The sequence below is a fragment of the Phyllobates terribilis genome, unplaced genomic scaffold, assembly GCF_046119375.1.
Source record: "Phyllobates terribilis strain yellow unplaced genomic scaffold, ASM4611937v1 Scaffold_2__4_contigs__length_985480577, whole genome shotgun sequence".
NCBI lineage: Eukaryota > Metazoa > Chordata > Amphibia > Anura > Dendrobatidae > Phyllobates > Phyllobates terribilis.
The window spans coordinates 913,269,429-913,285,123 of NW_027362762.1; the positions used below are offsets into that span (position 1 = coordinate 913,269,429).

General features: G+C 41.0%; 1 protein-coding gene across 1 annotated transcript; it reads left to right on the forward strand.

The window, feature by feature from the left end:
• Positions 1-4,602: 4,602 nt before the first annotated feature.
• LOC141248137 (uncharacterized protein F54H12.2-like) lies at positions 4,603-5,700 on the forward strand. The gene has a single exon (XM_073669323.1). It carries the CDS (start codon positions 4,603-4,605, stop codon positions 5,698-5,700), a length of 1,098 nt encoding a protein of 365 aa, XP_073525424.1.
• The last annotated feature ends 9,995 nt before the right edge of the window (positions 5,701-15,695 follow it).

Genomic DNA, 15,695 nt, shown 5'->3' on the forward strand with positions numbered 1-15,695 from the left:
CCATGGTTGTGATCCCTCCCTACTTAAATTTTGCAGCATTGACCGAGTCCATTTGGGGACCAGAGGAGGCAACTACAAATGCACTTTGGTGCAACGTGAGTGCCGGTGGATTACTATTCTGGACACGGTGTCCCCTCGTGGCCTAAAAGAACATAACAGTTTTGCCTCTTTCCTGTAAAATCGTTCATTCTTCCTTGTTTTTAATGTGTGGTTTTTCATTTATTCGATTTGTCCTATAGTTCGTTCATTACGGTGCCATACCATTCATACATTCCGGATTCTGATTTCTTGGCGTTGGACTATTTTCATCAGTCCTAAGACATCTATGAGGCATTTTTCTTTGGAGGACAACTTGAAACTTACCTGGACATAATACTAGGAGGATGAGACTTTTTTTCGTACCCATCATACTTGATATGGACTGGGGAAATCATCAGGACTTACTTAGCAATATATATTAATGATATTGTTCCATTCTTTGTAATATCTATGGGATTCATGTATACTGAGCTTTTCTCTCTCTGTTTTATTTCCCCCCTCTTTGGTATATGGTGTTTATAGACATCACACGTTATGTACGTAGGGATTTTATATATATTGTTTGTTAACTAAAGGATGTGACATACTTAATGCACTCCTTGTTGTGCATTAACGTTTTCCCTATGTTGTATATACACCATTATATGTGAACTGCCAGTTATGTTTACCTGCCTTATATGTGTCCCTCACTTAAGATGGCTGCCGCTGTGCCGCGCATGCGCGGTGTTATCCTTGCCATGGCGCGTCCTCAGAGGCTTCCGTTATGATGGGGGTGCAGGTCAGTGACGTCATGTGGAACGCATTGTTCCCACCCGCTCTCCCACCGGGAACTCTGCCTGTCGCGACGCGTCATGGGGGAACCAGCCCGCCTCTCATGCGTGGCGTCTAATCAGCGGTACCACCTGCCACCAATCCCAGGACTGTATTTAGGTATGTCAATCAGCTTGCCACAACCACAGCCCCCCGAAGAAGCAACGCGAAACGCTCGTCGGGGCGTCCAGAGCCGCACGCTAATCCCCATTGCTTACATTGGTAAGCCCCATCTGATTTGAATATGATTGCATTTTTAATATACCAGATCCTTAGATGGAGGGTGGTTTTTGCCTGTTAACCCACTGTTTACAGGCAGTTTTCTGTAGATGGTTATGTGTCATTTATTACTAACTTTTTGATATTATACTACCTTCCATCTGCTGTTTGATACTACTCTGTTAAACTTTATATATACCGTTGTTTTGAGGGCATGAGGATTTAATTTCCCCTGTGGCTCTGTTTATGTGACTCCTACCCCGAATGACTTACTATTTTTATATATATATTTGTTGTATCTATATTTAAAATGATCAAATAAATATGTGTTTTTAATCACTAATATCTCTTGTTTGAGTGGGAATTTACTCCGTATTCTCTGTAGGTTTGTTGTTTTATTCGCTTTTTGTATACACTGATATAATTCAGCTTGTGGGTGACAGCTACGTTCAACTGTTACGGACCGTAGAAGTTAGCGGCGATGATAACGATATTGTCACAATGTGCTACTCACGTCCAGATTACATACCGCTGTGCAAACAACACTTTGACTCCGTAACTGTTACTGTCATGTCGGACCAGGGTACGCCGGTTAAATTCAGATATGGAAAGTGTATAGTGCGATTACATTTTAGGCCTCGCAAGACTACGCCACTTTAAAAATGATGTCTCAAAGAGTTTTCGGGGATTCCGCTTTGTACGCCTGGTACTATGTAGCTCAAGCAGGGTATGGCTTAGAGGGGTTCCGCGGTGATGAATACATGTACGGCGCCGATCTCGGTAGTCTGTTTAGAAGTCTTTTTAGAAGAGCAGTACCGCTTTTCAGAAAAAGCCTAGAACTAGTCAAACCGCATGTAAAAACAGCCGTAAGAAACATTGCTAAAGACTAGTGATGAGCGAGCACTAAAATGCTCGGGTGCTCGAAGCTGGAGTCAAGCACATTGGAATACTCAGGTGCTCAACCCGAGCAACGAGCCCAATGTAAGTTTATGGGAAACTCAAGCATTTTTCTGGCGGTCCCCCCTGGCGGTCTGCAGAAGGTCAAAAATTGCCCAAATAGATGGGAACAGTGCTCAATTAAACATCAGGCAGGCAGAATATATATGCAGACAGGCAGGCAGGGTATATAGGAGGGTGCATGAAAAGCATAGCAGGGCACTTGGAACACACTAGTGCCCTCCGATTTTCATGCACCCTTCTCTTCAAAAACGCCAGCCAGCGGCCGGCATTTCAGCAGCGGCATACACAGGGAACCCGACAATTTAGAACAGAAAGAATAGAACATCACACATAGATTAGATAGATAGAAACATGTTAGTCACATATATAATAAGTACAGTGACAGTGTTGGTTACTGTACTTGTCATTTAGTGTTAAAATAAAGGATTTATTTAAAAAAAAATTGGCGTGGGGTTCCCCCTAATTTTAGTGTCTAGCGGAGGTTAAGCCGACGGCTGGGGCAGATGTTTGAAGCCTGGGAAGGGGGTAATACCCACAGAGCTTCCCAGGCTACTAATATCAGCCCCCAGCTGAATACCTAGCCTTTACTAGCTATTAAAATCGGGGACCCACCAAAAAAATGACGTGGGGTCCCCCCTATTTTAATAGCTAGCAAAGGCTAGGCAGACAGCATGCTTGCGCTCTGCAGTGTCTCTGAAGGATGACAAGCTGGATGGTAGCGCTCTGCTGCGATCCAGCCTGTCATCTCAATGCCATCCCAGCGTGGTAGAATTCTCCTGCTCAAGCGGTGAGCTCAGGAGAATTCTCCCACGCTGTCAGTGACATGCATGAGGTGAGCTGAGTTCATTGGACATGAACTCGGCTCATCTGGATGCCGTCACAGCCAGACACTGAGGAGCTACACTGAGGAGCTTCTCAGTGTCTGCGGCATGGCAAGTTGGATGGCAGCGTTCTGCTGCGCTCCAGCCTGTCATGTCAATGTAGCAGAGCTGAAGCTGTCCTGGGAACCATGGAAAGGTAAGGATGAGGTTGGTTTATTATTTTATTTTTATTGCAGGAGATCGTTGGCTTCAGCTGGAATGGGCAATACGGTAAGTAAGGTTTAATTTAGAACATTAAAGTAATGTGTCTTTATTTCAATTAAAGGACTTTATTCTGGGCAATTGTGTTTTTTTTAACTTTGACTATGGGGTTAGTAATGGGGGTGTCTTATAGACGCCTCTCCATTACTAATCTGGGCTTGATGTCAGCTGGCATTATAAGCTGACAACAACCCCAACCCTATTACCCCACTGCCACTGCTACAGGGCAGTGGGAAGAGCGAGGCTAAGTGCCAGAATTGGCATATCATATGGATGCGGCATTTCTGGGGCAGCTGACGGCTGGTGTTTCTAGCTTGGGAGGGGCCAATATTCATGGCACCCTTCCAGGGCTATTAATATCAGCCCACTGCTGTCTGCCTAGCCTTTGCTAGCTATTAAAATAGGGGAGACCCCACATCATTTTTGTGGGTGGTCCCCCATTTTAATAGCTAGTAATGGCTAGGTATTCAGCTGGGGGCTGATATTAGTAGCCTGGGAAGCTCCGTGGGTATTACCCCCTTCCCAGGCTTCAAACATCTGCCCCAGCCGTTTGCTTAACCTCCGCTAGAGGCTAAAATTATGGGGAACCCCACGGCAATTTTTTTTTTTAAGGAATCCTTTATTTTAACACTAAATGACAAGTACAGTAACCAACACTGTCACTGTACTTATTATATATGTGACTAACATGTTTCTATCTAATATATGTGGGATGCTCTATTCATTCTGTTCTAAATTGTCGGGTACCGATGATGAATTTCCGGCCGGCTTTTTTAAAGAGACGGGTCCATGAAAACACTATTAATTTTTTTTAATAAATCCTTTATTTTAACACTAAATGACAAGTACAGTAACCAACACTGTCACTATACTTATTATATATGTGACTGACATGTTTCTATCTATCTAATCTATGTGTCATGCTCTATTCTTTCTGTTCTAAATTGTAGGTACCGGTGTATGCCGCTGCTGAATTGCCGGCTTTTCATGTTTCACTGTGAGTACTGTTCCCATCCATTTGGGCAAACACTGTAATGCCACAACCACCATGGCTGTGGCATTACAGTGAGTGGCAGACAATCCCTGCATGATTGGTGCTCTAAATAGCGCCATACATGCAGGATGGGGACCCGAGCCCCCGCCCGAGCATCTCGAAAGTACTCGGCGAGCTCCGAGCATCTCGAGTACTGAAATGCTCGGGCGAGTACCGAGCAGTGGCGAGCATGCTCGCTCATCACTACTAAAGACGCTATCACGAGTATGTCTACGGCCGTAGTGGACAGATTGAATCGCACCTCTAAAAACAATCGAGAGGGCGATGGACTAATCTACGTAACCACAAAATCACGTAAAAGAAAAAGAGAAAGAAACTCTTTACCATGAGCAAAAAGACCCTGCTCACCGCAATTCCCGCCGCGCCTCATGAATAACACCGCTCAATGTAAATCGAGCTCTCGTCACTCGCCTCACGAGTGACATCTAATAACAGGTCATGGCGTTTATTCACGATGCATTGATAGAGTGCACTAAAAGCGAACTGGATATCTATACCGTACCTCGCATGCTGACTAGCGTCGAAAAATCGTTTTTTGTTGAGGTGCAACCCATCGCCGCTCTAGCCGATAACTCACCCCTGGAATTTTTCATATCGGGAAGCGGGGAATATTTTTACGACTTGAATAATACACTCTTGACCGTACAGTGCCGCATCCTGAAGCCGGATGGTACGGCTCTCGTGGCCGGCACGCGTGTGGGACTTATTAATTACCCCATAGCCACACTTTTCAATCCAGTGGACATTACTCTGGGAGACCGTTTGATTTCACAATCTGATAACCTTTATAGTTACCGGGCCTACATTGAAACACTTTTAAACTACAGTACGCAAACGTTGAGATCGCAATTTACAGCGGGGTTATTCTATAAACACACGGCTGGCCATCACCAGACCACCGTACTCCACAGCGAAAATCAAAATCATGGGTTTGCAAGCAGAGCCCACGCAACCCGTCTCTCAAAGCCTGTGGAACTCATGGGCCCGATCTTCGGTGACATTTTTAATCAACCGAAACTCATTTTGAACGGTCTAGATCTTAAGATCAAGTTATCAAGAAATAAGGACTCGTTTTGCCTTATGACCCCCGAACAGGAACAGTTTAAGGTTCAGATCGTGAATTCCGCCCTCTACGTAAAAAGAGTACAAGTCTCTCTTGCCATCAGGATCGGTCACAGCCAAACTCTACTAACAAGCCCCACTAAATACGCTCTAGACAGAGCCTTTTTGAAAGTCTATAGCATCCCTGGAGGAACGAGAAATAGTAATCATGAAAATCTTTTTCTGGGCCAGATACCAAAAACGGTGATTCTATGCTTTGTGGACAATGAGGCCTTCAGCGGCAGTTACCAGAAAAACCCACTTTGCTTTCACCATTATAGGATCAACCACGCTGCTCTGTATTTGGACGGACAGCAGATCCCCACCAAGCCGTTTCACCCTAATTTTGACGCTGAACATGCTGTGAGGGAATATATGGCTCTCGTTCACATCTCCGGAAAACAAAAAGCCGACGCAGGATTAAGCAGACCATGATGATTTTATGAGCGGCAACACTTTCTTCACGTTCGATTTGTCGCTGGATCAGGAACTGAGCACTCACTTTTCGCTCATTAAAACGGGTAACCTACGGGCCGAAATTAAATTTGCGGATGCCACACCACACACGGTGAATATGATAATTTATGCTGTCAACACGGCTGTACTGGAGATTAACCAACGTCGAGAAGTCCTATACGACTTTAATTAAACTTTTGTGACTCCACAGTGGTCTTCATCGATAATGAATACTATGCAACTGTCATGCATTTTGAGCCGAAATCCAGTTACTCGGAGTATGTTTGACGGCGTATTTCCCTGCGACCTCTTACCACGCCACATTATCAGGTATAGACCTAGCGCCTACATCGTCAATACAGATTCTTCGGAAGAGCCCGGTACTCATTGGCTACTCATTATTCTATGCAGGAACAAATCCTTATTTTTTGACAGTTACGGGTTACAACCTGACACCGCCGTGTTTCCGAATACGATTATACAATTTTAAAGAAGAAACACCCCGACGTATTGCTATCAGAACCGCCAGCTGCAAGACTCTATGTTGAGTTTTTGCGGACAGTTTTGTATTTACGTATTGTATCACGTCGCTGCGGGAATAACATTGAAGCAAATACTGAAAAACTTTACAAATGATTTAAAACAAAATGATCGTCTAGTAGATGCATTTGTACAAAATCTTTCTAACTCTATCACGATTTTACGTACGCCATTATGCAATTATAATCAGGTTTGCAAACCGCCCTGCGAAACATGATCTTGCTCTATTTCTGCTATAGAACTGATGTGGTTTTATAATGATATTTCCTTTTTGTAATGTGTACTACAAATGTTTGTATCTTACTATTTCTTGTTCAATAAATCATTCAATCTATTTTGGTGTGCCTGTTAACATTAACCCTAGGGATCCTGGGGCTGCCTGGGGCGCTTACACTTTAACCTACAACCTTGGGTGAAGGGCATGTGGGCGGTCACGGGGGACGTAACAGAGGCTGAACAGGGGCTGCTTCCGGGGCGGGGACGGAACTGACGTAACAGGTATTGACACACATAGGGGCGATAAGGGTTTGCTTCCGGGGCGGGGACAGAACTGACGTAACAGGTATTGACACACACATAGGGGCGGAGAGTGGGCGGATAATAGGGAGGAGAGGGGAGGGTTTAGATCAGGGGAGTGGGCGGGGTTAGTGCCAGAATGAATCAAAAAGGGGCGGGGCACCTGTCAAAAACAAAAGGGGGCGTGTTGATGAGAGGTGGGTGCTCTTACTACTGGTAGTGAATTTGAGACCAAAAAGAATGTATTTAAAAGAAAAAATAATTTACGTGTATTGACCACATATTAGATGACGAGTAAAGAAGATTGAACCTTTTGAAATTTGAATTCACCACCTATTTTTCTAATATTATTTTATCTTTCAAATAAAATGTATTAAAGAGAATACAAGAAATTGGAAACTCATTGACAATATACATTTCTTTCACAAGGATAGTTTGGCATTACCACTTACTTATCAAATGATCATATGTATAGACCATCATCAGTATGGTACTATCATTAGAAATGAGCGGATCTTTTGAAAATTGAAACTTCATATTATTGAAGGAAAGATGAATGGACAAATGTATCAAGTCATTCTTGAAAAAAATCGGCCGCCATCTACCAGAATGCTGAAGATGAAATGAGGGTGGACATTTCAACAAGACAATGATCCCAAACACACAGCAAGTGGTTTCAGAGAAAGAAAATAAAGCTGTTAGTCACCTTATCTGAATCCAATAGAAAAGTTATGGAAGGTGTGACGACTCAGCATCAATCTGGCCACTGGTGCGGGGCTGAATTATTTTTAATTATGTCAGACATGCTATTTCTTTCTTCGGTAAGTCAAGGGACATGAGCCATTGTTTTATTTGAGACTGTCCAAATACTCTATTTGTATGCTAATTTGTGGAATGCCTAATGATTACGGATTGTATTAACCCCCAGTACTAGTCTCTACCACTTGGAGGACAATTATGCAGTTTAATTGAACAATGAAACAATGAGGGAGCAGTCATGACTACCTTCCCCCTACTTCTGTTGGACAATGCACTGATATGGGAGCTTAGGGTATGTGCCCACGATGCAGATTTGAAGCAGACATTTTCTGAGAATTTCTGCATCTCCTTGGCAGAAAAACCGCTTCCTAAGCTTGCCGCTATCTCCTCTCTGTGGGTGCCTGCTAAAATCAGGGTGCTGCCGGTTGGGATAATTGGCCCTGGATGCCTCGAAGTCATGGAGTTTCTAATCCCCCATCGAGCTAGTGGAAGGGTGAGATCATGTGTCCTTGCTGGGAATGTAATACATTCTTATAACTGTTGGTGACCCAATAAATTCTTACCGGAGTGTGGTACCCTCACAATATGTTGCCTGAGTAGTGTTCTTCTCATGGGGAAGGAGAACGGACATTCAGTGGGATGATTCCTGTCATCTTTCTAAAGACAGCTGGACCAGCGGATGAGTTTACCCACTGACCCTTGTGTCTTTACAGAAGGAAATAAAGCTCAGAGTTCAGAGAAGGAGCCCACAGAACTTTCAGGATTTAAATAGTGTTTTTGTGGAAGAATGGGCCAAAATCACACCTGACGATGCATAAGACTAGTTTCTCTATACAGGAGGCGTCTTGAAGCTGTCATGACCAACAAAGACATTTGTACGGAGTACTAAATACATTTTAGTAAACATGCTCAATACTTTTTCCCTGTGTCACTTCTCATTATTACACATAACTTAATTTATGCACATCTATGGTTTGATTTATTTGCCTGTGTGGATGGGATGGGTTATAACGACACCTGAGCATAGCACCAAAAAAATACACTGCTCAAAAAAATAAAGGGAACATTCAAATGACACATCCTATATCTGAATGAATGAAATATTCTCATTGAATACTTTGTTCTGTACAAAGTTGAATGTGCTGACAACAAAATCACACAAAAATTATCAATTGAAATCAAATTTATTAACCAATGGAGGCCTGGATTTGGAGTCACCCCCAAATTTAAAGTGGAAAAATGCACTACAGGCTGATCCAACTTTGATGTAATGTCCTTAAAACAAGTCAAAATGAGGCTCAGTATTGTGTGTGTCCTCCATGTGCCTGTATGACCTCCCTAAAATGCATGGGCATGCTGAGGTTGCAGATGGTCTCCTGTGGGATCTCCTCCCAGACCTGGACTAAAGCATCTGCTAACTCCTGGACAGTATGTGGTGCAACATGACGGTGGATGGAGCGAGACATGATGTCCCAGATATGCTCAATCGGATTCAGGTCTGGGGAACGGGCGGGCCAGTCCACAGCTTCAATGCCTTCATCTTGCAGGAACTGCTGACACACTCCAGCCACATGAGCTCTGGCATTGTCCTGCATTAGGAGGAACCCTGGTCCAACTGCACCAGCATATGGTCTCACAAGGGTTCTGAGGATCTCATCTCGGTACTTAATGGCAGTCAGGCTACCTCTGGTGAGCACATGGAGGGCTGTGCGGCCCTCCAAATAAATGCCACCCCACACCATTACTGACCCACTGCCAAACAGGTCATGCTGAAGGATGCTGCTGGCAGCAGATCGCTCTCCACGGCATTTCCAGACTCTGTCACGTCTGTCACATGTGCTCAGTGTGAACCTGCTTTCATCTGTGAAGAGCACAGGGCACCAGTGGCGACTTTGCCAATCCTGGTGTTCTGTGCCAAATGCCAAGCATCCTGCACGGTGTTGGGCTGTGAGCACAACCCCCATCTGTGGACGTTGGGCCCTCATACCACCCTCATGGAGTCGGTTTCTTACCGTTTGTGCAGACACATGCACATTTGTGGCCTGCTGGAGGTCATTTTGCAGGGCTCTGGCAGTGCTCCTCCTCTTCCTCCTTGCACAAAGGCGGAGGTAGCGGTCCTGCTGCTGGGTTGTTGCCCTCCTATGGCCCCCTCCACATCTCCTGGTGTACTGGCCTGTCTCCTGGTAGCGCTTCCAGCCTCTGGACACTACACGGACAGACACAGCTAGCCTTCTTGCCACAGCATGGATTGATGTGCCATCCTGGATGAGCTGCACTACCTGAGCAACTTCTATGGGTTGTAGAGTCTGTCTCATGCTACCACAAATGTGAAAGCACAACCAACAATGAAAAGTGACCAAAACATCAGCCAGAAAGCATTGGTAACAAGATGTGGTCTGTGGTCCCCACCTGCAGAAGCACTCCTTTTTTGAGGGTGTCTTGATAATTGCCAATAATTTCCATCTATTGTCTATTCTACTTGCACAACAGCATGTGAAATTAATTGTCAATCAGTGTTGCTTCCTAAGCGGACAGTTTGATTTCACAGAAGTTTGATTTACTTGGAGTTATATTCTGTTGTTTAAGTGTTCCCTTTATTTTTTTGAGCAGTGTATATTGACTTAGAAAATTGGTGACGTGTTCCATATCTATTTCAGCAGCAGTATATATATTCAGTAAGCTCATACAGCAGTCTGTGATAAATGCAATCTACTACATCATGAAAAATGATGATGACCAATTTTAGGTGATTCGCTCGAATCGAATCACATGTTGGTCGTATTTGGTGGTGCCAGCGGATTTCATGAACTTTGACTTGCATTCCAAATTGATTTAATCATCTACAATGGTTAGCAATACTGAAGTATCTTTTTTAGAGTTTTCAATATAACTATGTATCATATATTTTTATTACAGCTTTGATCAGAAAACACAGACCTCTCCATGACAGTAAGATTTTTATTATCATACCCACTACATAATTGGCAATGATCAACAGCTATGGAGGCAAGAAGTGCTTTGTCAAATATATATAACTGATTTTACCTTTTAGCTTTGAAACCCATGCTTATCATCATCACTACAACCCAAATTTCCTCTGTGGTAATAACTTTGCTCTCACTGCTGTCGGTGAAATGTCCTAGTCCACAATGTTCCCATCACAGGCTCTAGACTAATTTTCTACCATGGCGGCATAATGATAAAGTCCAGCCAGAAAATACTTGTTTTTTTTTCAATCTTCCACAAATATGGAAGCACAAAAGGTGCTTTGTAAACAAAGTGCATTATACCGGTAAAGGTCTCCAATTTGCGCTGCTTTCTACCCACTGTTTATATTTTTTATGTTGACATGGTAACATCTCATTCTCATTTTATGATGTACAATGTTCTCTTTCTGCATATATTTTACATAATGGTTCTGTTGTAAACTTTAATCTTTGCTATTATATACTATGTAGCATTATTGCATACTGCTGATTTTTTTTACCGAGTTGTGAATCATATAATTTCCTCTCATATATTTGTCATATTTGCATTATTTATGTAACACATTTCAATTTTATATTCAAAAATTTTGTGCAAACATTTTTATTAAAAAAAATATTTGGCTATTAGACATTCTGCAGCTAAATGTTTTTGGGGAACCTAAGTTTATTCCTAATTTGAGATACTCTAAAAGATCTACCCTATGTTGTAAATCTATGGGATACACTACAGAACACATTGTAATATTACAAAATGTTGGGCCTAAAATTTATTTATATCTGCTTCAATTTGCAAATGGATGCAACATAAATGAATAAATCCCCGTTGGTTTAGTTGGTAATTTACATGCTATATTTTAAAGTTTGCAAACTCAGTGGAAGGAAATTTACATACATCTGCTTGACCTTGTCTTCAGGTGGTTGACCATACAGATTAAAAATCTACCAGGTGCCAACATATCATCAATCATATCCAAATTCCAATGTGAAAGAGCATGGGGGTAATACAGGTGCAAAAGCAATCTACTGCACTATATCCTTAGTTTTATTTTAGGATGAGAAATTGCTTGTCTTTTTAGTAATACAATATCCAAATTTTAGTAGTCAAAAATGGTTTCTTAAAGCTTTACCTAGAAATATATTTGAGTCAGTATATGCAACTGACAATCTGCCCTTTTTCCAATCACTACATAATGATGACTTATCTGTAGCAAAGGTCATCTATATCAGATCAGTGGAGGTCCAACACCATGCACCCCCACCAATCAACTCTTAGTGTTGGCATATTGTAAAAACTATGACTGTTGCTGCAGGACAGCTGGGCAATATATTTAATATTTTATTCATGCAATTTGTACCAATAACATATATTGAGACTTCACATGAGTTACATGCACAAAACAGTATGATACTTTTCAATCAAAACAAACAAGATTATTTGCAATGCTGATTTATTTGTCTTGAAATGTAGTGGGACAATGCAAATGATTACCAAAATTGACTTAGACTTTTCAAAAACTGATCTGAAATTTGCAGAATCAAATGCATTTATATTTTGAAATTCCATATCAGAGTGGTAGCAATGTATAACTGTTTTTGAAAATGTCAATGCAGACTTTACCCAACTGGATTGATTGAAAGCTCATCAGTATCCATCCTACTGCTGAGATCTAAAATAAGCACTAGTCCCATCAAAGTTTTAATCCTCTTAATATTTGCAATGATCACATTATATAGCACTGTGTACTTACAATTGCTCATTTTGCCTTTCTAAACAGATAATTCCTCTATTTTTTCTACTCTATGTAGAAATAGGAAGTCTCTTTCCCTTGCAAGAGTCATCCCCCTTTTCAACTCCTGACCCAGCTGCTCCGCTACTCGCCCCTGCCAGGGACTTCCTGTTTCTACATAGAGCTTTGAAGGATTCAGCTAGTCAGTTTATAATCCCGTGATTCCTTAGACCTAATGGAAAAGAAGAGAATTAACTGGCTAGAAGGGCAAAATGAGCAATTGTAAGTACACAGTGCTATATAATATGATGACTGCAATGCATTAGAAGAAAACAAATTTTGATGTGAGTGCTTCTTTAAGAAAGAGAGGAAAGAGGCAATTCATGTATAATACTGCAAGGACAAGTATGAAAGCAAGTGGATGGCTCGCTCGCCTGAGTGAGTTGTGACCCACTGTGAATCATGATGAGGCACAATAAGAGGTTTCTCTTTCTGCCGTCACCCCACAGCTTGTTGGGGAGGAGGTCGCAGAAACTGGAGAAAAAAGCGGCAACTCTGGTGTGCTGCCAAGAAGGGTAGAAGACTGAGAATGTGTTAATCGAGAATTTATTTATACAACAAATTTTAGAGTCAGTTTGGGAGGAAGTAGCCAAACAGAGTTCGAAACGCGCTGTACATGAATTGATGAGCTCTCTCACTCTTTAACTTGGCTCATAAAATACTTTACCATTCGAAATATAGAGGCATTTCAACATGAATTTCCAAATAAATAGACCAACTACATGAGGTCAAATAAATCTATTTGATAATGTGTGCAATTTGTATTGTAAAATCTGATGACAGATCCATTTTTTGCATAAATAGGGATCTGTAAAAGACAGGATTTATCCATATGGGCAGCACGGTGGCTCAGTGGTTAGCACTGCAGCCTTGCAGCGCTGGGGTCCTGGGTTAAAATCCCACCAAGGACAACAGCTGCAAGGAGTTTGTATGTTCTCTCCATGTTTGTGTGGGTTTCCTCCAGGTTTTCCGTTTCCTCCCACATTCCAAAGACATACTGATAGGGAATTTTGATTGTGAGTCCCAATGGGGACAGTGCCCATAATGTCTGTAAAGCTCTGTAGAATTAATGGCGCTATATAAGTGAGTAAAATAAATAATTAAATCACTCTCTTGTTCTCATTGATTTTTAAGTTGTTGACATGTTTAATAAGACAAGAGGGGGAGGCTAAAAGGTTTGGGATGTGGAGAGATGATGATTAAAATATCTATGTTGATTATTTTTTAACTTATTGGCACAAGAGAAAAGAGGATATTCATTTAGGACTAGAATGGATGTAGCTATTTGGAATTTTTTCCAAGTTAGGCACAGATTGAGGGTGAGGACTGACATTCCATTTTACTTTGGAGACAGAAAAGTTTTGTCCAAAATTTCTAGATATTCTTATTTGTTCTTCAGTGTGAGTAGACACTGAGATATTTTTCTCCATAGAAGGAAACGTTCATTATAGATAAAGAAAAGTATGTGTGCTTGGAAAAAAAGAAAAAAAGAGAAATATGTATGCCAAATTATAAAACATCTCACTTCAAATATATCTGGACTAATAAGTTTGCATTACTCTCAATTGTTGTAATACAGTAGAGTAAGAGATGGTATGATTAACGATTAGAAGTCATAATGCAACAGTATTGTCACAAATTTCCAAAGTTAGAAGTAGTATAATGATACTCTATGCCTCTCATTAAAAACTATGGAGAGAATTCCTGAATTCCAAAAAATCCAGGACCTTCACTTTGTGAAAATTGCTGAAAATGAATTGAGTCTTTCTTTTAAAACATAGAGAAGGTTAAAAGAAGTTAAGATAAAAAAAATCATATTCTATATACAATGATAAATTCAAATTTAATTATAAAATGAGATTGGATTATGTAACAAAATAAACACTAATTAATAAAAAGATTAAATTATTGCATAAATCTACACCTAAGTATTTGAGGTTTGTTTGACAAATAAAGTAGTTCATAGCAAGAACATATGAGACTATGTGTTGGATCTCCATTACTACAATAACATGGAACTTAATTCTAAATTCTTGGTTGCTAAGGTTTTTTCTACTAGGAATGCACATAAATAGGTGCAGTTCTATACACACAATCAAGTATTATATTTGAAGAAAATAAATAAGCTACTAGATACCTAATAACTACTTTAAAAGATTTATGCCAATAGTATCAACCCTCCTAAGCCGTCTATAAAGGCAAGCAGGTCACAGAAAGTTGAATAAAATGATACCTTGATGTTTGCAACCTGATGTTTTATTTCAGAGAAATCCACATTTTTCTCAATATGTAAATGAGTTGTTAAGATCTATGGGCCGGACCCAGATCTACACAAGAATCTGCCTCCAGATCTTATTTTAAATGAAAGGTGGTGTTACCAGTGTGAGACTTGTAATGACTGATTGACTTTTTTCCTGATCTATATGTCTTAGGGTATGTGCCCACGTAGCATTTTACAAGCGTATTTGATGCGGAATTTCCGCAGCGGAAACGCTTGTAAAACGCTTGTTCTTTCGCACCCCATGATCCCCAATGAGAATCCGCAAGTTCTATGCCCATGCTGCGGATTTTTCCGCAGCGTTTTTGATGCGCACAAAAATCCGCAGCATGTCAATTAATTTTACGTTTCCGCAAGCGGAATTGCCTTTTCAATGCATTAAAAAACGCAAGGCAATTCCGCATGGTGAAAACGCACGAAAAACGCGCTATAAACGCTTGCGAAATTCCGCATGCGTTTTTCCGGGAAAGGACATGCTTAAATGAAGCGCAAATTTTCCACTTCATTTCCGCATCGTGGGTACATAGCCTAACACTGGTAACACCTCCTTTCATTTAAAATAAGCTCTGGAGGCAGATTCTAAGGGAGATCTGAGTCCGGCTAATAGAATTTAACAGCTCATTTATATATTAAGAAAAAAGATTTCTCCGAAAGGCATCAGACTGGAGAGATCAATGTATCATATTATTGAGCATCTTATAATCTTTTTGATCATATAAACAGCTTAGGAGGGTTGATTGAACTGCTCGATTCCTTTTAAGTGTTTAAGATTTTGAATGCCTTATGTGTAGTCAGGAAGGAATTTTTCCACTAATATTGAGGGATTAGCATCTGCCTCATGGGGTTTTGTCTTGCTCTGTATCAACATGTTAAGTTAAAGGTTGAACACGTTCGACTTGTGTCTTTTTTGAATTTTAAAACAATAAAACTATAAAATGTGGAGATCTAGGGGCCAATTCTATAGATATGTTCTGATCCAGTTCAGTATCTTCTAAGATGCAGATTAAAATAGCTGAACATTAAAGATGAACAAATCTTTTGACACTTGAATTCACCAGATGCTCCAACATTTTCCAGGTACTTTTGATTTTTGGTGAAGCAAAATTA

Coding starts and splice junctions, on each gene's coding strand:
- LOC141248137 (XM_073669323.1), top strand. CDS start 4,603: ATGGCGTTTATTCACGATGCATTGATAGAGTGCACTAAAAGCGAACTG.